The sequence below is a fragment of the Danio rerio genome, chromosome 4 (assembly GCF_052040795.2).
Source record: "Danio rerio strain M-AB ecotype USA chromosome 4, GRCz13ab, whole genome shotgun sequence".
In the NCBI taxonomy this organism is placed as follows: Eukaryota; Metazoa; Chordata; class Actinopteri; order Cypriniformes; family Danionidae; genus Danio; species Danio rerio.
This window is the reverse complement of record NC_141024.2, coordinates 66503074-66527876: the sequence shown is the minus strand read 5'-3', so window position 1 is coordinate 66527876 and position 24803 is coordinate 66503074. Positions and strand designations below refer to the sequence as shown.

Sequence of the window (24803 nt, the reverse complement as noted above, 5' to 3'; positions counted from 1 at the left end):
GTTTTTTTAAAAAAAAGACTTTTATTTTGGCGTGACGTGTGACGTCATAAGCCTGCGCCGTTCCAGCGCTGTGATTCAACTGGAGAAAGGTTTGTTTTAAAGCATTTACACTTATATAAAGCGATTGATTAAAGTTTCTGTTTTGTTGTTATTCAGTGCTAAATTATGTACCTGCTGTTGATAATATTATTTTACCCTTTATACAACATAGCCCTCATTAATGTGAGTAAAACAGTACTATTGTTTGAATAAAGATATGATAACCTTTTTGTCCCTGATAGGAAATTTGTCTAGTGCAAAAAAAGTGCTACACATTGCTGTAAGCAGACAATAAGCTAAATAAAACAAACAAAACGATTAAGAACATACATAATAAAGTTTAAAAAGTTACAGAGATGTGAGTAATAAGTTCTTTATTGAAGGTTTAATTTATTAAACAGTATAATGTCATTCCATTCTAAGTATACATCACTATATATAAGAAATTAAGTAATGTTACTAGTTTTAATCAGGTCATTTGTGGCTATTGTTTCTTGCTCAGACTTTCCTGATTTATTTTTTGTTAATTACTCTTATATAAAGAAACTGTTGAAGTAAGTGTTAAGGAGAAGTTATTTTGTTTCTGTTCATTGTTTTATTTATTTTAAATGGAACATTTTTATTGTTTTGTTTATTTTAAGCAGGACAAAGTGTCCAAACACAGAGAAAAACTCCTGCTGAAGCAACTGATCTCCACACTGTTATAAAGATGGTGTTTATTAAAGAGGAGAGTGAAGATGTGAAGATTGAAGAAACATTCACAGTCAAACAGGAAGATCTGCAGGAACAAACAGGTTGATTTTCATTCTCAAAGACCAACTCAGTCATTTAATCCTCATTCAGATATATTTTAATAGTAAGAATATTAAATTAAATCCATCTTGCAGCCCTGAGTGTGCAGCCTAGTTCTCCTAAATGCACATAAGCACTCATGAGCTATGTTTCCATCCAAAAATGCAAATTAACTTTATGCTCAAAACTGGATTTTTCCATTCAAATGAAATCAACTCACTTTTATTGTCACATCAGCAGCAGCACGTGTGCTATGATGAGTAAAAAGCTTAGGTGCTGGCTCCAGACAGTACAAAATACAGACAGTTTAAATACAACAACAGTGCAAAATACAGACAGTGCATATACAACGACAAAGAGTCAAAGCCAGGGGTCTCAAACTCGCGGCCCGCGGGCCATTTGCGGCCCTCAGTGCAATATTTTGTGGCCCGCGCCGACCGCTGTACACTGACAGAATCAGCGGAGCGGGGAGAGAGAGTGCTCCCCGCTCCGCTGATTCTATCCGTACACAGCGGTCACTGGCATTCCCTGCCCGCCGTGTAAACAAAGGGGCGAGGATGCCGGTAACGTCACCACGCACCCCGCCCTTTTGTTAGACGCTGTGACGGGCGGGAAGTGTGGAGGGGCGTTGTCGCGCGCGTTCTGATCAGCTGTGTTGTCGCGCGCGTACTTAAGAGTGGTGTTATCACGCGCCTACTGAAGGGCGGGACCGAGGGTGTGTCGCGTCGCGGGGGCACTTTTGATCATTTTGGAAGAGCACTTTCTATGCAAAACTAAAAAGGGCATGTGCACTGCACAGGTTGAGCCCTATGTGTGCACGTGCCTGCCCTGCATCTTATATATATTATAGGTAGATACAGACTGGTACAGACAGGAGTAGGGTGGGGATGTTTTATTTATACAAATATACGCCTTTTTTTTTAGGTGAGGGAATGGAAGTTTTGAGTAAGTTCCCCCACTTTTTTCCCTAGGACTTCAATAAGTCAAAGTACAGGTCTAGACTTAATAATGATCATCTTCAAGCCATACTGAGGGTCTCAACTGCTTCCGCTCTAAAGCCAAATGTGGTTCAGATTTGTGAGAAGAAGCGCTGTCAAGTTTCTGGCAGCAAGGAGTAGGCAAAAGATGCCATGTTCAGAAGAACTGTTCATAATCTTCACTCAATGTTCTATTAATGTTCAGGACACTTCATGTTCAGAAGAAATAATTAAAACTGTTAATAATGACATTTGAGGACTTTTTTTTGTGAAATCCCTTATGCGGCCCAGCCTCACCCAGACTTTGCCTCCTGCGGCCCCCAGGTAAATTGAGTTTGAGACCCCTGGTCAAAGCGAACAAAATCATCACTTCCTGATTAACTGGCGCCAAATATCAACAATAAAAATGGAATTTGCTGCGATAAGAGAAGCTGCATCAATAGCTGCGTTTCCACTATATCACGCCTAAAGTGAGCGAGCCAAGGCCAGTCACGTTTCCACTATCACTTCCGGGGCCAAAGCGGGGCTTTCTCGGGGCCGGCCGTTTTCAGCCCAGCGGCCGGCCGTTTTCAGCCCGCTGAATACCTTGGGCCAAAGAGGGCTAGCTGGGGCGGAGTGAAAGGAGAGGCAGACACTATAGTTTTCCGATCGCACACGAGTACATGCACCAAACAAATAACCAAATAAAAAAATAAGGGAAAGAAAACATCTAGCCTTTTAGGCTGGGGTCTTTTTGCGTATGATCGCCCTTATGTTTTCCTTTTAAATGTAAGGCTGTTGCATAAAATGTTTTTGAGAGTTTTCGTCAAGTTTAAAAGGTGTTTGTGCGTGTTTAGATGCCTGGATGTGAATGTGAGACTGAGAAAAAGAGCGCTCTCTCACAGCTCTGTTGATGCTGCGAGCGGCTTCTGTTTTTATTTATTTTGAAGATAATACACAACATAAATACAACAGAAAGATATTAAACTTTACAAATTTCGTGTCCGTTTTTGTAGACTCAAAAACAATAGTGTCATATCCTAATAAAATAGCCTAAGATATATTGAAATAATTTAAATAATTACAAATGTCGCATATAATAAAATCACATAAAATGAATAAACCAATATAAAACAAATTAAATCTAGCTATAATAATTTAGGTAGCCTATAAACAGTACATAAATCAAACCATTTAAACCCATATTAAACTTTCATTTTACATAGGCCTGTCTGAAAAAAAGATTTAAGATATTTTCTAAAACAATAAACACCGGAGGAGGTTTGAAATATTATTTATAAAGTATATGGATACGATGATATTAATCAAATCATGTAAACAGAGCATTTTATGGGTGAGTGAAAGCAGAAACTAGGCTACCTTTTTTTCTGTCATGCATGCATTATCTGCCTGATTCCCGCTGAAGTGGGCGGGTTGTGTGACGTTTGATTCGGGGGACGTTCTGGGGGCGGGGTTTGCATGACACGCTGCGAGTACTAGCCCAACAGTGGAAACGCGACATGATTTCTGCCTCACTGCTCAACCCCCACTTGCGATTGGCCCGGCCCTACCCGATAAAAAACATGGATGCCCCCAATATTAAACATGCTGAATGAAACGGACACTAAAATAATTAATTATTATAAAACATTGTACAGAATTCTAAACTATATGATGTTGCTGCTGGGCGACGTGAGACTAAATGAACAAACTATTGTGGAACAATAACGTTAAACATTGCGCTGACTACAACTGGCCAACAAACTAGTCTTAAATTACTTTTGCTGCTTAAGAAATGGATTACAGCATGCTGATGATATGCACACATTTGAGTGTAAAGTTCGTCAATATTAACCATATTCTTCACGTACCAGCAGGTGCCACCATTGGAATAATACATTTTAGATCCTAAAAACAGTGTTGTGCTGCTGAGGCATGGGACGATAACCGTTTTCAAGGTATAACGCAGTTTGAAAAAAGTCAAGGTTTTAAAACAGCCAATATTTTCTGCTGTGCAGTTCATCGCTATATGCAAGTTTTTTAGTTTTTTTTTTTTTTACATTTTGTTTTAAGTTTTTCAGGACAACAGTAACTCCAGCAGAAAAGATCTCCAAAGATGCTGTTTTAAATTGTAAAGAAATCTGTGTTTATGAAACAAATGAAGACAACAGAAGTCAAGTATTCAATTGAGTGATTTAGCCTGACATGTTTCCTGCTCCAAAATACTTTAAAAGTTTCTCAAAAGAAAATGTTTTGTGTTCTAAGAGGAAAAAGTGTCTGTTTACCCAGACATTTAAAAGAGTAATCACAGTACCATGAAACTGTGATATTTTTTATTCAAGGTTATCATACTGTCAGAATCTTATACTGGCCCATGCCTAATGCTGCTTATTGTAGCAAAGTCATATTTTCTTATTTTATTGTTTTTCTTTGTATGTATATTCATGAACACACTTGTTTGCAGAGCAAGAGAGCCTGTCTCTGAAAGAGAGTTTTCTGTCGGTCTCCTCCCCTTTTTAAAAGATGAAGCAGTATTTCTCACTTAGCCTTACATATTCAGCCACCTATTTTTATGTGCTTTTTGGATAGGCTATGAGCATAAAAAAATGGTTGATGGAAATGTCATGATGCACATAACTTTTGAAATGTAAGCATAAAGACACATGCGCATAACTGAGTAGGACAAACTTTTTATTCGATAAGAGAAGATAAACTCACGTGAACAACGCAAGCACTTTTACTGAACAAATTCCAGTATGTGTGTTTAAAAAGGTTTGTTATAAGAGATCATATGATGATGAAAATGTGTGTGAATGCACAAACCAGCAGGCTGAGAACATTATAAACATCTGAAATGTTGTTTTGGTCATTCTAAAACACCTGAACCGTTTCAGTATTCATGTTATTATATTATTAATGACCTCCAGAGCATCTGTTCTCTGCGTCTCATTGCTTCAAACGCCAACACGTGTTCACTGTGTGCCAGCATTGACCTCTGAGCTGTCATTTAAATTAAAGATTCATGTAGCTTCTTCTACCGCAGTAAATTCTGTTTTTACTGTTCTTAATTGGGGCCTGTTAATCAGGAAGTGACGATTTTGTTCTCTTTGATTCATTGGATGGAAACGCAGCTTTATTCGCACATCTTTTATGTGACATCCCAGTTTTGCGCATAAATTCAATTAGCATTTTTGGATGGAAACATAGCTATTGCCTACATTTCAGTTACACAAAGAACAAAGTCACATAGCAGAATGGCTTGTCCTTTCTTAATGAATAATTAGCTTAAATTCACTAATCTTTGACGGACATGTACTGTAACTAGATTAATGGGATTATTACTCGTTCTAAAAAGATTTTTTAGTCCTGCTTACATTTTAAATGTCATATCAACCTCTACCACTTGATAGGGCTGTGCAATTAATCGAAAATCTGGTTTCAATTTCGATTTTGGCTGCTAATGATTATGAAAAACCATTAATCGAGATAAACGATTATTCCATCATATAGAACACACATCTAGAGCCATCTTAATCTGAGCGCTTTAATGGTCAAATGCATGCAAATTTGGGTCAGAGTGCTGTGTTTAGTGAATATTCATATTAACCCTTATTTGTGTAATAAACAAACAAGTTGAGAATCAAAAGACATGTGAAAGAGAAACCATATCAGAGCCGCACTTTTCTTAAAATGACAGTGCGCAATTATACTGCTGCCGACTGTTTTTAGCATTAATCAAACAACAAAAGGAGAAAATCACTCACTGCTCTTGACTGAAAGACTTTTGTAGCTCTAATGTTTTTCTGAAATTGAAAACTCTGAGTATTTTATCTCTCGGTAAATCAACTCAGAGTTCAAGTTTAAACTCTGAGTTGGTTGAACCTCCTTACTGAAACAGGCCCCAGGTCATCATGACGTGATTGACAATTGTCGCTGTTTGTCATTATACTCTGTTTATCCTGAAAGCTGATGCTGAGTATTCTTAGGGCTTTTCACACTTCAAATTGTTAACCCTGGGTCATTCTAACCCTGGATAAATTCTGGGTTATTTTTAGTCACCTTCCACACTGCTCATGCTATACATGGGTTTAAAAAATAATCCTGGGTGTTCATTAACCGACAGTTCACATTTGTAAACCCTGGGTTATCATTATTATTTTGTATATTTAAAGTCACAGGCACAAAAAGAGCTTGGTTTTCCTCTGACCCCTAAAATTAAATATTCTGCAAGGTATATGATCTGATTTTGAGCTGAAACCTCAGACACATTCTGGGAACACCAAAGACTAATTGTACATCTTGTAAAAAATGGGTAATTGTAGGAACCTTTTAAAGGGATAGTTGATGCAGAAATGAAAATAGCCTCACCATTTATTCTTCCTCGTGTGGTTTTAAACCTTTATGAGTTTCTTGATCCTGTTAAACACAGAAGATTAAAAAAAAAAAAAAAAAAAAAAAAAAACGCTACTGGCTTACTGTGTTCCACAATAAAGGAAAGTTTAAAACCACATGATGGAGAGTAAATGGTAAGGTAATTTTATGGTAAGACATTCAACATTCATTTCTTGCTTGTCACTTTGAGTCTTCATACTAAAGCTAACTTTTTTTTTTTTTTTTAGACCGGATGGTGCTAAAGGAAGAGACTCATGAACAGAATGAAATAGATGAGAAACTGCTGTTTGAGAAACCACAAGAAATAACAACTGATGAAAAACCCACACTGACTAAAAAGACTTCATCACATGGAAGACCTCGGAAATCCAAATCTGGGTGTAATTTTAGCTGTAAACAGTGTAGAAAGAGTTTCAATCAAAAGTCAAACCTTCATGTTCACTTGAGAGTTCACACATGGGAGAAACCTTACACCTGCAAACAGTGTGGAAAGAGTTTTAGTCAAATACAAGGCTTTAAAGTCCACATGAGAATTCACACTGGAGAGAGTAAGTTCACATGCCAAGAGTGTGGAAAAAGCTTCTATCATGCTGGAAACTTTGCAGCACACATGAGAATTCACACCGGGGAGAAGCCTTTCAGCTGTAAGCAGTGTGGAAAGAGTTTCAGTCAAAAGCCAAACCTTGATATTCACATGAGAATTCACACTGGGGAGAAGCCTTTTAGCTGTAAACAGTGTGGAAAGAGTTTCAGTCAAAAGTCACACCTTGATATTCACATGAGAGTTCACACAGGGGAGAAACCTTACACCTGCGAACAGTGTGGACAGAGTTTTAGTCAAAAACAAAGCTTTAAATCCCACATGAGAATTCACACTGGAGAGAGGCCATACACATGTCAACAGTGTGGAAAAAACTTTCGTCATGCAAGAAACTTGGCAGCGCACATGAGAATTCACACTGGAGAGAAGCCTTTCAGCTGTAAACAGTGTGGAAAGAGTTTCAGTAAAAAGGCGAACCTGATTGCTCACATGAGAGTTCACACTAGGGAGAAACCTTACACCTGCGAACAGTGTGGAAAGAGTTTAGGTAAAAAACAAGACCTTTACATCCACATGAGGATTCACACTGGAGAGAAACCTTACACATGCACAGAGTGTGGTAAAAGTTTCCCACATATAACCACACTCAAACACCATGTGAGAACTCACACTGGAGAGAAGCCATTTGCATGTGCTCAGTGTGGAAAGAGCTTCACAACCAAAGCTAGCCTCAAGAACCACATGAATTGTCACACTGGAACCATAGTGTTCACATGTGATCAGTGTGGAAAGAGTCTCACACGCAAAGACTCCATTAAGAAACACATGAAGATTCACTCAGGAGAGGATCATTTTAGATGCAGTGAGTGTGGAAAGGGCTTTAAGCGTAAAAGAAGCCTCAACACTCACCTAAAGCTTCACAATGGAGAGCAGAGTCCTCAAAATTGAGGCCTTGTCCACACAAACACGGGTTTATTCAAAACGGCAGCTTTTTCATGTAGTTTGGCTGTTCATTCAAGTGAAGATTATTTATAAACTACTTTCGAGAGGATCACATCCTTAGCTAAAACATGATTCACAAATTACATCATCCTTTGTTATAAAGCAGTGTCTCACAGACAGTACTTTGGTTTAAGTTACTTGAAGACAGACAAGTTAACATCACAGCTGAGGCACTGCACTATTCATTGTCTTCAATAAAGTCTTCACCCCGTAAGAACTTTGTACAGCTTACTTATTTTATGTATTAAGAGTCATCTATAAATTGGCGAGCGACCCAAGAAGCCAAAATAGCAAAATCTAACAGTGTGTTTCAACTTATTGTGAACCGATTACCATATTTGTGCAGGGTTCCACACAATTCTTTCATGTTGTCTCAACACAAATTAAGGTAACTTAATACTTTTACCAAATTATTTGGACTGAACATTAAGTTGTCCCAATCTCAAAATCTCAAGAATTGTGTTATTTCAGCACATTTTAATTCAGTAGTTTGAACAAGTAAAAAAAAAAAGTTTGTTTTTTTCCCCGATTTCGGTTTAATGGAGATAAGACTTTTTTGGCACATTTTTAAACATTATAGTTTTAATAACTAATCTCTAATAACTGATTTATTTTATGTTTGCAATGATGACAGTAAATACGACAAGTTATTGTATAAGGATGGTTCTGTAGACTATCGGGAAAAAATAGCTTAAAGGGGCTAATAGTTTTGTCTTTAAAATGGTTTAAAAAAAGAATAAAAAACTGCTTTTATTCTGGCTGAAATAAAACAAATAAGACTTTCTCCAGAAGAAAAGAATATCAGACATACTGTGAAGATTTTCTTACTATGTTTTACATAATTTAGAAAATGTAAAAAAAAAAAAAAACATGAGGGGCTATATATATATATATATATATATATATATATATATATATATATATATATATATATATGTATATATTACATGCATAAACAAGCAAGACCTAATACAATTACAACAATAGGCAGACACAAATATAGGGAAAAAAACAGTATAGTAATGACAATTGTATTTACCATAAAAAAGTAAATAAATACAAATTAAATTAATAATAAAACAAAAATAAATATAATATAAACATTCAAAGGGTTGTGAAGGGGCTAAAGGGTACATAATTTGCTGAAAAAAGTAGCTGCTTTATATATATACATACACACACACAGTACTGTGCCCTGGTCAGTTGTCATTTCTGTGTGGAGTTTGCATGTTCTCCCAGTGTTCGCGTAGGTTTCCTCTGGGTGCTCACGTTTTCCCCACAATCAAAAATACATGTGGTACAGGTGAATTGGGGAAGGTAAATTGTTTACTATATGAAAGAAAAAGAGAAGGGGGGGGGGGGGGGGTTAATAGGTTTAGATCAGGCATGGCCAACCCTGTTCCTGGAGAGCCACCTTCCTGCAGATTTCAGTTGCTACCCATATCAAACACACCTGAACCAATTAATTAGGACCTGAACACCACGTGATAATTACAGGCAGGTGTGTTTGTTACGGGTAGCAACTGAAATCTGCAGGAAGATGGCTCTCCGGGAACAGGGTTGGCCACCCCTGGTTTAGATCTAGAGAAGGCTTTCGACAGGGTAGAGCAGGATTTTTTATTTGCAGTTCTTAAGGAGTTTGGATTTGGGGAAAATTGTAGAAAATGGATTAAATTTTTTAAACAGATATTTTAACTTGTATTAAATGTATTTTTTTTTAACAGAATGTCTTCAACCAACTAGATCAATAAGGCAAGGATTTCCACTGTCTGCTTTATTATACACACTGGTAGCTGAGCCACTGGGATTGGCAATAAAATCAGATAGAAGCATTAAAAGGATACAAATAGAAAACAATGACAACAGAGAAGCTGTGTATCAATACGCTGATGATACTTCATCGTTGGGGATTTTAGAGTGATATTGTAAAGCATCAGGAGCTAAGGTTAATGTTGGAAAAAGTTTATGCACAAGGGTGGGAAGAGTAAAAGAAATAACACAACATATACCCTTTAAAGAAGAAAAGGAACACAAAAAATGTTGGGAATTTGGGTGGGGATGGATTCTAATAAAGCAGATATTTAAAATTAGGAGAGAGTTTTAAATGGAATTGAGAAAAGACTGAGATTTTGGAAAGCTAGAAATTTGACGTTAAAAGGGAAAGTATTCATCTTAAATGCTTTAATGTTGTTAAAGGTCTGGTATGTGTTAAGTGTAACTGTGTTGCCTGAAGTATACTATAAAAAAATTAATGTTGTAGTTTTAAAGTTTTTGTGGGGAAATGGAAGAGCCAAGATTGCTTATTATACTTTGATTGGGGAGGTAGAAGGAGGTCTGGGACTTTTAGATAGTTTTTTAAAAATGAAAACATTAACAATTAAGATTATTCAAAGGTTTTTGGAAGGGAAAATGGGTGTGATTTGGAAAAGTTTGTCGGATTATTATTTGAAGAAATGTGGACATTTTAATATTGGATGTAATGTTTTATATATGAAGATGAAGAAACGGATGATAGCAGGTCTGCCAAAATATTATGTTGAGGTCTTAGAATCATGAGGGGGATTTTTAGAAAATGTGTTGATTATACCAAAAGCAAGGGCACAGATTCTAGAAAAACCACTTTTACTGAATTCAACAATTTTAAGTGAAGGAAATGTTTTATATTTTAAGGAATGGTGGGACGGAGGATTAAGACAAGTTAAAGATGTATTATATGAAGTAATAAAAGGATTTGTACCATTAAAAGTAATTGTGGAGGATAGTATAAAAGAGTTGTTAAAGCAAAATTACAAAGACAATGTCATGAGTTGAAAAAAGCAATACCAAAAGACTGCATTGAAATAATTGAAAAAAAAAAAAAATAGTTGGGCGAGGAGAATGAATTACCAGAGACCTATTTTAAGAAGAAAATGGAGAGATCAATGAGCTTATGTACAGTTAAGAGTTTTTATGCTAATGTGACCGGGGCCCGTACTGTACTGAATATAACCAAATAGAGGTTCACTTTACTACCCACAACTTCAGGTTTTCTCCAAACAAATGGAAATAAAGCAGAGATGTGTACAAACAATCTTTTATTAGACACTTAGAGTTTCTTTAAAATGTAATAATAAAACAGATAATCAATTACAATAAGTCACAAAACAATACAATGGTTTGTATAATGGTTGTCAGTGGCCACTGCTCTATCACACTCAATATTACACAGGATATACCATTGGGAAAGATCAAAAGGAAAAAGCCACACTCCAGTGCAAACGAAACCTTCAAAACAAAACACTCATTAATAAAGAGAAACTAACCCACACTCAAAATAAACCACCCGCATAACAAACAAAGCCAAAATAACACAACCCTCCCCATATAAGGTAATCCTTGCTGTTAATATTGAAATGGAAGTTGAACAATAACAGCCCTTCACAATTTACACAAACAAAATACAAACCCACCAAATAGTTAAATCACAACACTGCACACATACACGCACACTCACAACCGCGCCAACGTCGAAAGAATTTAGCGCACCCTCGCACAATAAGCGCGCGCGCTCACACCCACACACACACACTCTGCCTTGACGCAACAGAGTCACCCACAATCAGGTGCCGAGAAGGAAAGTGAATCGCCCCTCCGTAGCACAAACGGGTCGCCAGACAGCAGCAAAACAGCAACGGGCACTCTATAAAACAACCAGTCAATATTCATTCGCATGTTAACGTTTAAAATCATTTCTAGATAAAACATTTACAGACTCTTAAATTGAAACTTACCCGCAGCCCAGTCAACTGGCTCTTAACGCAAATGGTGAGCAATCCACCGATCATACATGGATGTAGCTAAAAGAATTATTTATAATTAATTAACAGCTCTAAAACTCGCCAGAAATAGCCAAAGACATAAACAGAAACATACCGTTACTCGCTGATGCGATTGCACTTCCGCAGGCCAAAGAAACAGAATTACAGGTTTTTCTAAACACTGCAGGTTTACTGCTCAACGCTCAATGCTCAATGCTCAATGCTTAACGCACATCAAAAGTTTGCACGCACTCAATACACAGCCACTATTCCATGCCAGGGAGAAAACGGAGGCAAGGGAAAACTTCCAAACTTTTAAAGGGGTGGTGAGCTTAATTTCTAACTCCATTCACCTAAACATAATGAGGAAACCCCTCCCCCTTGGGGATCCACCATTACGCGCATACGAGTGGGAAACCCCTCCCCTTTGGGGATCACCCCATTACACTATTTTTAGATAAAAGGCTTTTGTAAGACCTATAGCACTCAACTAATTAACAAAGTTTTAATTATTTATTGAGACATATTCGCATATTAATATAAATGAGTAAATAAATAAAATGAATAGTATAAATGAATAAAATGGGTATTAAACAAGATATAATGACCCAAAGGTTGGTGATTCGAGCCCACCGACTGACGAATTACGCACTTTGCTGCCTTGCAACTGCTAACATGTGCACTGGGCATATATCCTGGGCCACATTCTGTCCAGCGTTACAAGATGAAATCAGGATTTAGTAGAACATTGTCATGGGTTGGGAAGGTATTACTGTAAACAGTGTCTAGCTCTTGAAACAGCTCGGCTAGCACAGTCGGTAGAGTATGAGACTCTCAATCTCAGGGTTGTGGGTTAGAGGCCAAAGTTGGGTGTTTCTGTTACTTTTCTCTCTCTCTCTCAGCAAACTTACATTAGGGTTCATATAGGAGACCTTTTGAGACAAAGTTCCACGTTTCTACCACTGTAGGTGACCTTTCACTAAGTCGCTGTGGCTCAATCCGTTAGCGCGTTCGGCTGTTAACTGCAAGGTTGGTGGTACAAGCCCACCCAGGGAAGAATTAGACATTTTGCTGCCTTGCAACTGCTAACACGTGCACTGGACATAGATCCTGGGCCACATTCTGTCCAGCGTTACAAGATGAAATCAGGATTTAGCAGAATGTTGTCACGGGTAGGGAAGGTATTACTGTTAAGAGTGTCTAGTTCTTGTGGGGACTCCTCATCAGCCCGGCTAGCTCAGTCGATAGAGCATGAGACTCTTACTCTCAGGGTCGTGGGTTCGAGCCCCACGTTGGGCGTTTCTGTTACTTTTCTCTCTCTATCTCAGCATACTTACATTAGCGTTCGTATAGCAGACCTTTTGAGACAAAGTTCCGCGTTTCTACCACTGTAGGTGATCTTTCACTAAGTCTCTGTGGCGCAATCGGTTAGCGTGTTCGGCTGGTAACTGAAAGCTTGGTGGTTGAAGCCCAGCCAGGGACGAATTAGGCATTTTGCTGCCTTGCAACTGCTAACACGTGCACTGGACATAGATCCTGGGCCACATTCTGTCCAGCGTTACAAGATGAAATCAGGATTTAGCAGAACATGGTCATGGGTAGGGAAGGTATTACTGTAAACGGTTTCTAGCTCCTAAAAGAGCTTCTCGTCAGCCCCGCTAGCTCAGTCGATAGAGCATGAGACTCTTAATTTCAGCGTCGTGGGTTAGAGTCCCACATTGGGCGTTACTGTTACCTCTCTTTCTCTCAGCAAACTATCATTAGGGTTCATATAGCAGACCTTTTGAGACAAAGTTCCATGTTTCTACCACTGTAGGTGACCTTTCACAAAGTCTCTTTGGCGCAATCGTTTAGCGCGTTCGGCTGTTAACTGAAAGGTTGGTGGTTCAAGCCCACCCAGGTACGAATTAGGCATTTTGCTGCCTTGCAACTGCTAACACGTGCACTGGACATAGATCCTGGGCCACATTCTGTCCAGCGTTACAAGATGAAATCAGGATTTAGCAGAAGATTGTCATGGGTAGGGAAGGTATTACTGTAAATGGTGTCTAGCTCTTGAAAAGGCTTCTCGTCAGTTCGGCTAGCTCAGTCGGTAGGGTATGAGACTCTTAATCTCAGGGTCGTGGGTTAGAGCCCCACGTTGGGCGTTTCTGTTACCTCTCTGTCTCTCTCTCTCAGCAAACTTACATCAGGGTTCATATAGCAGACCTTTTGAGACAAAGTTCTGACTTTCTACCACTGTAGGTTACCTTTCACTAAGTCTCTGTGGTGCAATCGATTAGCGCGTTTGGCTGTTAACTGAAAGGTTGGTGGTTCAAGCCCACCCAGGGACGAATTAGGCATTTTGCTGCCTTGCAATTGCTAACACGTGCACTGGACATAGATCCTGGGCCACATTCTGTCCAGCGTTACAAGATGAAATCAGGATTTAGCAGAATCTTGTCACGGGTAGGGAAGGTATTACTGTTAAGAGTGTCTAGTTCTTGTGCGCAGTCCTCATCAGCCCGGCTAGCTCAGTCGGTAGAGCATGAGACTCTTAATCTCAGGGTCGTGAGTTCGAGCCCCACGTTGGGCGTTTCTGTTACTTTTCTCTCTCTATCTCAGCATACTTACATTAGCGTTCGTATAGCAGACCTTTTGAGACAAAGTTCCGCGTTTCTACCACTGTAGGTGACCTTTCACTAACTCTCTGTGCCGCAATCGGTTAGCGCGTTCGGCTGTTAACTGAAAGGTTGGTGGTTCAAGCCCACTCAGGGACGGATCAAGCATTTTGCTGCTTTGTAACAGCTAACACATGCAGTGGACATAGATCTTGGGCCACATTCTGTCCAGCGTTACAAGATGAAATCAGGATTTAGCAGAACATTGTCACGGGTAGGGAAGGTATTACTGTAAACGGTTTCTGGTTCCTAAAAGAGCTTCTCATCATCCCCGCTAGCTCAGTCAATAGAGCATGAGACTCTTAATCTCAGTGTCGTGGGTTAGAGCCCCACATTGGGCGTTTCTGTTACCTCTCTTTCTCTCAGCAAACTATCATTAGGGTTCATATAGCAGACCTTTTGAGACAAAGTTCCGCGTTTCTACCACTGTACGTCACCACTTTACTAAGTCTCTGTGGCGCAATCGGTAGTGCGTTCGGCTGTTAACTGAAAGGTTGGTGGTTCATGCCCACCCAGGGACGGATCAAGCATTTTGCTGCCTTGTAACTGCTAACACGTGGACTGGACATAGATCCTGGGCCACATTCTGTCCAGCTTTACAAGATGAAATTAGGATTTAGCAGAACATTGTAATTGGTAGGGAAGGTATTACTCTAAACCATTTTTAGCTCCTAAAAGTGTTTCTCGTCAGCCCCGCTAGCTCAGTCGATAGAGCATGAGACTCTTAATCTCAGCGTCGTGGGTTAGAGCCCCACATTGGGCGTTTCTGTTACCTCTCTTTCTCTCAGCAAACTATCATTAGGGTTCATATAGCAGACCTTTTGAGACAAAGTTCCGCGTTTCTACCACTGTAGGTAAAGTTTCACTAAGTCTCTGTGGCGCAATCGGTTAGCGCGTTCGGCTGTTAACTGAAAGGTTGGTGGTTCAAGCCCACCCAGGGACGAATTAGGCATTTTGCTGCCTTGCAACTGCTAACACGTGCACTGGACATAGATCCTGGGTCACATTCTGTCCAGCGTTACAAGATGAAATCAGGATTTAGCAGAATATTGTCATGGGTAGGGAAGGTATTACTGTTAAGAGTGTCTAGTTCTTATGGGGGCACCTCATCTTCCCGGCTAGCTCAGTCGGTAGAGCATGAGACTCTTAATCTCAGGGTCGTGGGTTCGAGCCCCACGTTGGGCGTTTCTGTTACTTTTCTCTCTCTATCTCAGCATACTTACATTAGCGTTCGTATAGCAGACCTTTTGAGACAAAGTTCCGCGTTTCTACCACTGTAGGTGATCTTTCACTAAGTCTCTGTGGCGCAATCGTTTAGCGTGTTCGGCTGGTAACTGAAAGCTTGGTGGTTGAAGCCCAGCCAGGGACGAATTAGGCATTTTGCTGCCTTGCAACTGCTAACACGTGCACTGGACATAGATCCTGGGCCACATTCTGTCCAGCGTTACAAGATGAAATCAGGATTTAGCTGAACATTGTCATGGGTAGGGAAGGTATTACTGTAAACGGTTTCTAGCTCCTAAAAGAGCTTCTCGTCAGCCCCGCTAGCTCAGTCAATAGAGCATGAGACTCTTAATCTCAGCGTCGTGGGTTAGAGCCCCACATTGGGCGTTACTGTTACCTCTCTTTCTCTCAGCAAACTATCATTAGGGTTCATATAGCAGACCTTTTGAGACAAAGTTCCGCATTTCTACCACTGCAGGTGACCTTTCACTAAGTCTCTTTGGCACAATCGGTTAGCGCGTTCGGCTGTTATCTGAAAGGTTGGTGGTTCAAGCCCACCCAGGTACGAATTAGGCATTTTTCTGCCTTGCAACTGCTAACACGTGCACTGGACATAGATCCTGGGCCACATTCTGTCCAGCGTTACAAGATGAAATCAGGACTTAGCAGAATGTTGTCACGGGTAGGGAAGGTATTACTGTTAAATGTGTCTATTTCTTGTGGGGACTCCTCATCAGCCCGGCTAGCTCAGTCGGTAGAGCATGAGACTCATAATTTCAGGGTCGTGGGTTCGAGCCCCACGTTGGGCGTTTCTGTTACTTTTTCTCTCTCTATCTCAGCATACTTACATTAGCGTTCGTATAGCAGACCTTTTGAGACAAAGTTCCGCGTTTCTACCACTGTAGGTGATCTTTCACTAAGTCTCTGTGGCGCAATCGGTTAGCGTGTTCGGCTGGTAACTGAAAGCTTGGTGGTTGAAGCCCAGCCAGGGACGAATTAGGCATTTTGCTGCCTTGCAACTGCTAACATGTGCACTGGACATAGATCCTGGGCCACATTCTGTCCAGCGTTACAAGATGAAATCAGGATTTAGCAGAACATGGTCATGGGTAGGGAAGGTATTACTGTAAACGGTTTCTAGCTCCTAAAAGAGCTTCTCGTCAGCCCCGCTAGCTCAGTCGATAGAGCATGAGACTCTTAATCTCAGCGTCGTGGGTTAGAGCCCCACATTGGGCGTTACTGTTACCTCTCTTTCTCTCAGCAAACTATCATTAGGGTTCATATAGTAGACCTTTTGAAACAAAGTTCCGCATTTCTACCACTGTAGGTGACCTTTCACTAAGTCTCTTTGGCGCAATCGGTTAGCACGTTCGGCTGTTAACTGAAAGGTTGGTGGTTCAAGCCCACCCAGGTACGAATTATGCATTTTGCTGCCTTGCAACTGCTAACACGTGCACTGGACATAGATCCTGGGCCACATTCTGTCCAGCGTTACAAGATGAAATCAGGATTTAGCAGAAGATTGTCATGGGTAGGGAAGGTATTACTGTAAATGGTGTCTAGCTCTTGAAAAGGCTTCTCGTCAGTTCGGCTAGCTCAGTCGGTCGTGGGTTAGAGCCCCACGTTGGGCGTTTCTGTTACCTCTCTGTCTCTCTCTCTCAGCAAACTTACATCAGGGTTCATATAGCAGACCTTTTGAGACAAAGTTCTGACTTTCTACCACTGTAGGTTACCTTTCACTAAGTCTCTGTGGTGCAATCGGTTAGCGCGTTTGGCTGTTAACTGAAAGGTTGGTGGTTCAAGCCCACCCAGGTACGAATTAGGCATTTTGCTGCCTTGCAACTGCTAACACGTGCACTGGACATAGATCCTGGGCCACATTCTGTCCAGCGTTACAAGATGAAATCAGGATTTAGCTGAAAATTGTCATGGGTAGGGAAGGTATTACTGTAAATGGTGTCTAGCTCTTGAAAAGGCTTCTCGTCAGTTCGGCTAGCTCAGTCGGTAGGGTATGAGACTCTTAATCTCAGGGTCGTGGGTTAGAGCCCCACGTTGGGCGTTTCTGTTACCTATCTGTCTCTCTCTCTCAGCAAACGTACATCAGGGTTCATATAGCAGACCTTTTGAGACAAAGTTCTGACTTTCTACCACTGTAGGTTACCTTTCACTAAGTCTCTGTGGTGCAATCGGTTAGCGCGTTTGGCTGTTAACTGAAAGGTTGGTGGTCCAAGCCCACCCAGGGAAGAATTAGGCATTTTGCTGCCTTGCAATTGCTAACACGTGCACTGGACATAGATCCTGGGCCACATTCTTTCCAGCGTTACAAGATGATATCAGGATTTAGCAGAACATTGTCATGGGTAGGGAAGGTATTACTGTTAACAGTGTCTAGTTCATGCGGGGATTCCTCATCTGCCTGGCTAGCTCAGTCGGTAGAGCATGAGACTCTTAATGTCAGGATCGTGGGTTCGAGCCCCACGTTGGGCGTTTCTGTTATTTTTCTCTCTCAATCTCAGCAAACTTACATTAGCGTTCGTATAGCAGACCTTTTGAGACAAAGTTCCGCATTTCTACCACTGTAGGTGACCTTTCACTAACTCTCTGTGCCGCAATCGGTTAGCGCGTTCGGCTGTTAACTGAAAGGTTGGTGGTTCAAGCCCACCCAGGGACGGATCAAGCATTTTGCTGCTTTGTAACTGCTAACACATGCAGTGGACATAGATCTTGGGCCACATTCTGTCCAGCGTTACAAGATGAAATCAGGATTTAGCAGAACATTGTGACGGGTAGGGAAGGTATTACTGTAAACGGTTTCTGGTTCCTAAAAGAGCTTCTCATCATCCCCGCTAGCTCAGTCGATAGAGCATGAGACTCTTAATCTCAGCGTTGTGGGTTAGAGCCCCACATTGGGCGTTTCTGTTACCTCTCTTTCTCTCAGCAAACTATCATTAGGGTTCATATAGCAGACCTTTTGAGACAAAGTTCCGCGTTTCTACCACTGTAGGTCACCTTTCACTAACTCTCTGTGCCGCAATCGGTTAGTGCGTTCGGCTGTTTACTGAAAGGTTGGTGGTTCAAGCCCACCCAGGGACGGATCAAGCATTTTGCTGCCTTGTAACTGCTAACACGTGCACTGGACATAGATCCTGGGCCACATTCTGTCCAGCGTTACAAGATGAAATCAGGATTTAGCAGAACATTGTCACGGGTAGGGAAGGTATTACTGTTAACAGTGTCTAGTTCTAATGCAGACCCCTCATCCGCCTGGCTAGCTCTGTCGGTAGAGCATGAGACTCTTCATGTCAGGGTCGTGGGTTCGAGCCCCACGTGTGGCGTTTCTGTTATTTTTCTCTCTCAATCTCAGCAAACTTACGTTAGCGTTCGTATAGCAGACCTTTTGAGACAAAGTTCCGCGTTTCTACCACTGTAGGTGACCTTTCACTAAGTCTCTGTAGCACAATCGGTTAGCGCGTTCGGCTGTTAACTGAAAGGTTGGTGGTTCAAGCCCACCCAGGGACGAATCAAGCATTTTGCTGCCTTGTAACTGCTAACACGTGCACTGGACATAGATCTTGGGCCACATTCTGTCCAGCGTTACAAGATGAAATCAGGATTTAGCAGAACATTGTCACAGGTAGGGAAGGTATTACTGTAAACAGTGTTTAGCTCTTAAAAGTTCATCTCATCAGCCCGGCTAGCTCCGTCGGTAGAGCATGAGACTCTTAATGTCATTGTCGTGGGTTCGAGCCCCACGTTGGGCGTTCCTGTTACTTTTCTCTCTCTCTCCCAGCAAACTTACATATGGTATCATGTAGCAGACTTTGAGACAAAGTTACGCGTTTCTACCACTGTAGGTGAAGTTTCACTAAGTCTCTGTGGCGCAATCGGTTAGCGCGTTCGGCTGTTAACTGAAAGGTTGGTGGTTCAAGCCCACCCAGGGACGAATTAGGCATTTTGCTGCCTTGCAACTGCTAACACGTGCACTGGACATAGATCCTGGGTCACATTCTGTCCAGCGTTACAAGATGAAATCAGGATTTAGCAGAATATTGTCACGGGTAGGGAAGGTATTACTGTTAAGACTGTCTAGTTCTTATGGGGATACCTCATCTGCCTGGCTAGCTCAGTCGGTAGAGCATGAGACTCTTACTCTCAGGGTCGTGGGTTCGAGCCCCACGTTGGGCGTTCCTGTTTCTTTTCTCTCTCTATCTCAGCAAACTTACATTAGCATTCGTATAGCAGACCTTTTGAGACAAAGTTCCGCGTTTCTACCACTGTAGGTGATCTTTCACTAAGTCTCTGTGGCGCAATCGGTTAGCGTGATCGGCTGTTAAATGAAAGCTTGGTGGTTGAAGCCCAGCCAGGGACGAATTAGGCATTTTGCTGCCTTGCAACTGCTAACACGTGCACTGGACATAGATCCTGGGCCACATTCTGTCCAGCGTTACAAGATGAAATCAGGATTTAGTAGAACATTGTCATGGGTAGGGAAGGTATTACTGTAAACGGTTTCTAGCTCCTAAAAGAGCTTCTTGTCAGCCCCGCTAGCTCAGTCGATAGAGCATGAGACTCTTAATCTCAGCGTCGTGGGTTAGAGCCCCACATTGGGCGTTACTGTTACATCTCTTTCTCTCAGCAAACTATCATTAGGGTTCATATAGCAGACCTTTTGAAACAAAGTTCCGCATTTCTACCACTGTAGGTGACCTTTCACTAAGTCTCTTTGGCGCAATCGGTTCGCGCGTTCGGCTGTTAAATGAAAGCTTGGTGGTTCAAGCCCACCCAGGTACGAATTAGGCATTTTGCTGCCTTGCAACTGCTAACACGTGCACTGGACATAGATCCTGGGCCACATTCTGTCCAGCGTTACAAGATGAAATCAGGATTTAGCAGAAGATTGTCATGGTTAGGGAAGGTATTACTGTAAATGGTTTCTAGCTCTTGAAAAGGCTTCTCGTCAGTTCGGCTAGCTCAGTCGGTCGTGGGTTAGAGCCCCACGTTGGGCGTTTCTGTTACCTCTCTGTCTCTCTCTCTCAGCAAACTTACATCAGGGTTCATATAGCAGACCTTTTGAGACAAAGTTCTGACTTTCTACCACTGTAGGTTACCTTTCACTAAGTCTCTGTGGTGCAATCGGTTATCGCGTTTGGCTGTTAACTGAAAGGTTGGTGGTTCAAGCCCACCCAGGGACGAATTAGGCATTTTGCTGCCTTGCAATTGCTAACACGTGCACTGGACATAGATCCTGGGCCACATTCTGTCCAGCGTTACAAGATGATATCAGGATTTAGCAGAACATTGTCATGGGTAGGGAAGGTATTACTGTTAACAGTGTCTAGTTCATGCGGGGATTCCTCATCTGCCTGGCTAGCTCAGTCGGTAGAGCATGAGACTCTTAATGTCAGGATCGTGGGTTCGAGCCCCACGTTGGGCGTTTCTGTTATTTTTCTCTCTCAATCTCAACAAACTTACATTAGCGTTCGTATAGCAGACCTTTTGAGACAAAGTTCCGCGTTTCTACCACTGTAGGTGACCTTTCACTAACTCTCTGTGCCGCAATCGGTTAGCGCGTTCGGCTGTTAACGGAAAGGTTGGTGGTTCAAGCCCACCCAGGGACGGATCAAGCATTTTGCTGCTTTGTAACTGCTAACACATGCAGTGGACATAGATCTTGGGCCACATTCTGTCCAGCGTTACAAGATGAAATCAGGATTTAGCAGAACATTGTCACGGGTAGGGAAGGTATTACTGTAAACGGTTTCTGGTTCCTAAAAGAGCTTCTCATCATCCCCGCTAGCTCAGTCGATAGAGCATGAGACTCTTAATCTCAGCGTTGTGGGTTAGAGCCCCACATTGGGCGTTTCTGTTACCTCTCTTTCTCTCAGCAAACTATCATTAGGGTTCATATAGCAGACCTTTTGAGACAAAGTTCCGCGTTTCTGCCACTGTAGGTCACCTTTCACTAACTCTCTGTGCCGCAATCGGTTAGTGCGTTCGGCTGTTACTGAAAGGTTGGTGGTTCAAGCCCACCCAGGGACGGATCAAGCATTTTGCTGCCTTGTAACTGCTAACACGTGCACTGCACATAGATCCTGGGCCACATTCTGTCCAGCTTTACAAGATGAAATTAGGATTTAGCAGAACATTGTCATGGGTAGGGAAGGTATTACTCTAAACCATTTCTAGCTCCTAAAAGTGTTTCTCGTCAGCCCCGCTAGCTCAGTCGATAGAGCATGAGACTCTTAATCTCAGCGTCGTGGGTTAGAGCCCCACATTGGGCGTTTCTGTTACCTCTCTTTCTCTCAGCAAACTATCATTAGGGTTCATATAGCGGACCTTTTGAGACAAAGTTCCGCGTTTCTACCACTGTAGGTGACTTTTCACTAAGTCTCTTTGGAGCAATCGGTTAGCGCGTTCGGCTGTTAACTGAAAGGTTGGTGGTTCAAGCCCACCCAGGTACGAATTAGGCATTTTGCTGCCTTGCAACTGCTAACACGTGCACTGGACATAGATCCTGGGCCACATTCTGTCCAGCGTTACAAGATGAAATCAGGATTTAGCAGAACATTGTCACGGGTAGGGAAGGTATTACTGTAAACGGTTTCTGGTTCCTAAAAGAGCTTCTCATCATCCCCGCTAGCTCAGTCGATAGAGCATGAGACTCTTAATCTCAGCGTTGTGGGTTAGAGCCCCACATTGGGCGTTTCTGTTACCTCTCTTTCTCTCAGCAAACTATCATTAGGGTTCATATAGCAGACCTTTTGAGACAAAGTTCCGCGTTTCTGCCACTGTAGGTCACCTTTCACTAACTCTCTGTGCCGCAATCGGTTAGTGCGTTCGGCTGTTACTGAAAGGTTGGTGGTTCAAGCCCACCCAGGGACGGATCAAGCATTTTGCTGCCTTGTAACTGCTAACACGTGCACTGCACATAGATCCTGGGCCACATTCTGTCCAGCTTTACAAGATGAAATTAGGATTTAGCAGAACATTGTCATGGGTAGGGAAGGTATTACTCTAAACCATTTCTAGCTCCTAAAAGTGTTTCTCGTCAGCCCCGCTAGCTCAGTCGATAGAGCATGAGACTCTTAATCTCAGCGTCGTGGGTTAGAGCCCCACATTGGGCGTTTCTGTTACCTCTCTTTCTCTCAGCAAACTATCATTAGGGTTCATATAGCGGACCTTTTGAGACAAAGTTCCGCGTTTCTACCACTGTAGGTGACTTTTCACTAAGTCTCTTTGGCGCAATCGGTTAGCGCGTTCGGCTGTTAACTGAAAGGTTGGTGGTTCAAGCCCACCCAGGTACGAATTAGGCATTTTGCTGCCTTGCAACTGCTAACACGTGCACTGGACATAGATCCTGGGCCACATTCTGTCCAGCGTTACAAGATGAAATCAGGATTTAGCAGAATATTGTCACGGGTAGGGAAGGTATTACTGTTAAGAGTGTCTAGTTCTTATGGGGACACCTTATCTGCCTGGCCAGCTCAGTCGGTAGAGCATGAGACTCTTAATCTCAGGGTCGTGGGTTCGAGCCCCACGTTGGGCGTTCCTGTTTCTTTTCTCTCTCTATCTCAGCAAACTTACTCTAGCGTTCGTATAGCAGACCTTTTGAGACAAAGTTCTGCGTTTCTACCACTGTAGGTGATCTTTCACTAAGTCTCTGTGGCGCAATCGGTTAGCGTGTTCGGCTGTTAAATGAAAGCTTGGTGGTTGAAGCCCAGCCAGGGATGAATTAGGCATTTTGCTGCCTTGCAACTGCTAACACGTGCACTGGACATACATCCTGGGCCACATTCTGTCCAGCGTTACAAGATGAAATCAGGATTTAGTAGAACATTGTCATGGGTAGGGAAGGTATTACTGTAAACGGTTTCTAGCTCTTGAAAAGGCTTCTCGTCAGTTCGGCTAGCTCAGTCGGTCGTGGGTTAGAGCCCCACGTTGGGCGTTTCTGTTACCTCTCTGTCTCTCTCTCTCAGCAAACTTACATCAGGGTTCATATAGCAGACCTTTTGAGACAAAGTTCTGACTTTCTACCACTGTAGGTTACCTTTCACTAAGTCTCTGTGGTGCAATCGGTTAGCGCGTTTGGCTGTTAACTGAAAGGTTGGTGGTTCAAGCCCACCCAGGGACGAATTAGGCATTTTGCTGCCTTGCAATTGCTAACACGTGCACTGGACATAGATCCTGGGCCACATTCTGTCCAGCGTTACAAGATGATATCAGGATTTAGCAGAACATTGTCATGGGTAGGGAAGGTATTACTGTTAACAGTGTCTAGTTCATGCGGGGATTCCTCATCTGCCTGGCTAGCTCAGTCGGTAGAGCATGAGACTCTTAATGTCAGGATCGTGGGTTCGAGCCCCACGTTGGGCGTTTCTGTTATTTTTCTCTCTCAATCTCAACAAACTTACATTAGCGTTCGTATAGCAGACCTTTTGAGACAAAGTTCTGCGTTTCTACCACTGTAGGTGACCTTTCACTAACTCTCTGTGCCGCAATCGGTTAGCGCGTTCGGCTGTTAACTGAAAGGTTGGTGGTTCAAGCCCACCCAGGGACGGATCAAGCATTTTGCTGCTTTGTAACTGCTAACACATGCAGTGGACATAGATCTTGGGCCACATTCTGTCCAGCGTTACAAGATGAAATCAGGATTTAGCAGAACATTGTCACAGGTAGGGAAGGTATTACTGTAAACAGTGTTTAGCTCTTAAAAGTTCATCTCATCAGCCCGGCTAGCTCCGTCGGTAGAGCATGAGACTCTTAATGTCATTGTCGTGGGTTCGAGCCCCACGTTGGGCGTTCCTGTTACTTTTCTCTCTCTCCCAGCAAACTTACATATGGTATCATGTAGCAGACTTTGAGACAAAGTTACGCGTTTCTACCACTGTAGGTGAAGTTTCACTAAGTCTCTGTGGCGCAATCGGTTAGCGCGTTCGGCTGTTAACTGAAAGGTTGGTGGTTCAAGCCCACCCAGGGACGGATCAAGCATTTTGCTGCCTTGTAACTGCTAACACGTGCACTGGACATTGATCCTGGGCCACATTCTGTCCAGCTTTACAAGATGAAATTAGGATTTAGCAGAACATTTTCATGGGTAGGGAAGGTATTACTCTAAACCATTTCTAGCTCCTAAAAGTGTTTCTCGTCAGCCCCGCTAGCTCAGTCGATAGAGCATGAGACTCTTAATCTCAGCGTCGTGGGTTAGAGCCCCACATTGGGCGTTTCTGTTACCTCTCTTTCTCTCAGCAAACTATCATTAGGGTTCATATAGCAGACCTTTTGAGACAAAGTTCCGCGTTTCTACCTCTGTAGGTGACCTTTCACTAAGTCTCTTTGGCGCAATCGGTTAGCGCGTTCGGCTGTTAACTGAAAGGTTGGTGGTTCAAGCCCACCCAGGTAC

At 42.2% G+C, this 24803-nt stretch overlaps 1 protein-coding gene, 1 long non-coding RNA gene and 5 other non-coding genes across 11 annotated transcripts; 6 read left to right on the top strand and 1 right to left on the bottom strand.

Moving 5' to 3' along the window:
* The first annotated feature begins 36 nt into the window (after positions 1-36).
* znf1053 (zinc finger protein 1053) lies at positions 37-7936 on the top strand. 5 transcript variants are annotated; one of them, XM_087250096.1, is made up of 3 exons: positions 37-89; positions 684-833; positions 6407-7936. In XM_087250096.1, exons 2-3 carry the CDS (start codon positions 749-751, stop codon positions 7666-7668), a joined length of 1347 nt encoding a protein of 448 aa, XP_087106222.1. In that variant the 5' UTR covers positions 37-89; positions 684-748; the 3' UTR covers positions 7669-7936. The 5 variants fall into 5 exon arrangements, with proteins under 5 accessions (XP_087106222.1, XP_087106223.1, XP_088506530.1 ...); XM_087250097.1 differs by having other exon boundaries at positions 681-833; XM_088650404.1 differs by having other exon boundaries at positions 37-222.
* A 1157-nt stretch (positions 7937-9093) lies between these two features.
* On the bottom strand, positions 9094-12043 carry LOC148682343 (uncharacterized). The gene is made up of 3 exons (XR_015943051.1): positions 11635-12043; positions 11493-11558; positions 9094-11401 (listed from the first exon to the last, which is right to left on the bottom strand). It is a non-coding gene; the product is annotated as an uncharacterized LOC148682343 (long non-coding RNA).
* Positions 12044-15048: 3005 nt separating this feature from the next.
* trnan-guu (transfer RNA asparagine (anticodon GUU)) lies at positions 15049-15122 on the top strand. The gene has a single exon. It is a non-coding gene; the product is annotated as a tRNA-Asn (tRNA).
* Positions 15123-16139: 1017 nt separating this feature from the next.
* On the top strand, positions 16140-16212 carry trnam-cau (transfer RNA methionine (anticodon CAU)). Its single transcript has one exon. It is a non-coding gene; the product is annotated as a tRNA-Met (tRNA).
* A 3060-nt stretch (positions 16213-19272) lies between these two features.
* trnan-guu (transfer RNA asparagine (anticodon GUU)) lies at positions 19273-19346 on the top strand. Its single transcript has one exon. It is a non-coding gene; the product is annotated as a tRNA-Asn (tRNA).
* A 169-nt stretch (positions 19347-19515) lies between these two features.
* trnak-cuu (transfer RNA lysine (anticodon CUU)) lies at positions 19516-19588 on the top strand. The gene has a single exon. It is a non-coding gene; the product is annotated as a tRNA-Lys (tRNA).
* Positions 19589-24308: 4720 nt separating this feature from the next.
* On the top strand, positions 24309-24382 carry trnan-guu (transfer RNA asparagine (anticodon GUU)). The gene has a single exon. It is a non-coding gene; the product is annotated as a tRNA-Asn (tRNA).
* Positions 24383-24803: the final 421 nt, after the last annotated feature.

Excerpts from the sequence above, each read along its gene's own strand:
- znf1053 (XM_087250096.1), top strand. The coding sequence starts at position 749 with ATGGTGTTTATTAAAGAGGAGAGTGAAGATGTGAAGATTGAAGAAACA. Across the intron at positions 834-6,406 it reads AGATCTGCAGGAACAAACAG|ACCGGATGGTGCTAAAGGAA; the intron begins GTTGATTTTCAT and ends TTTTTTTTTTAG.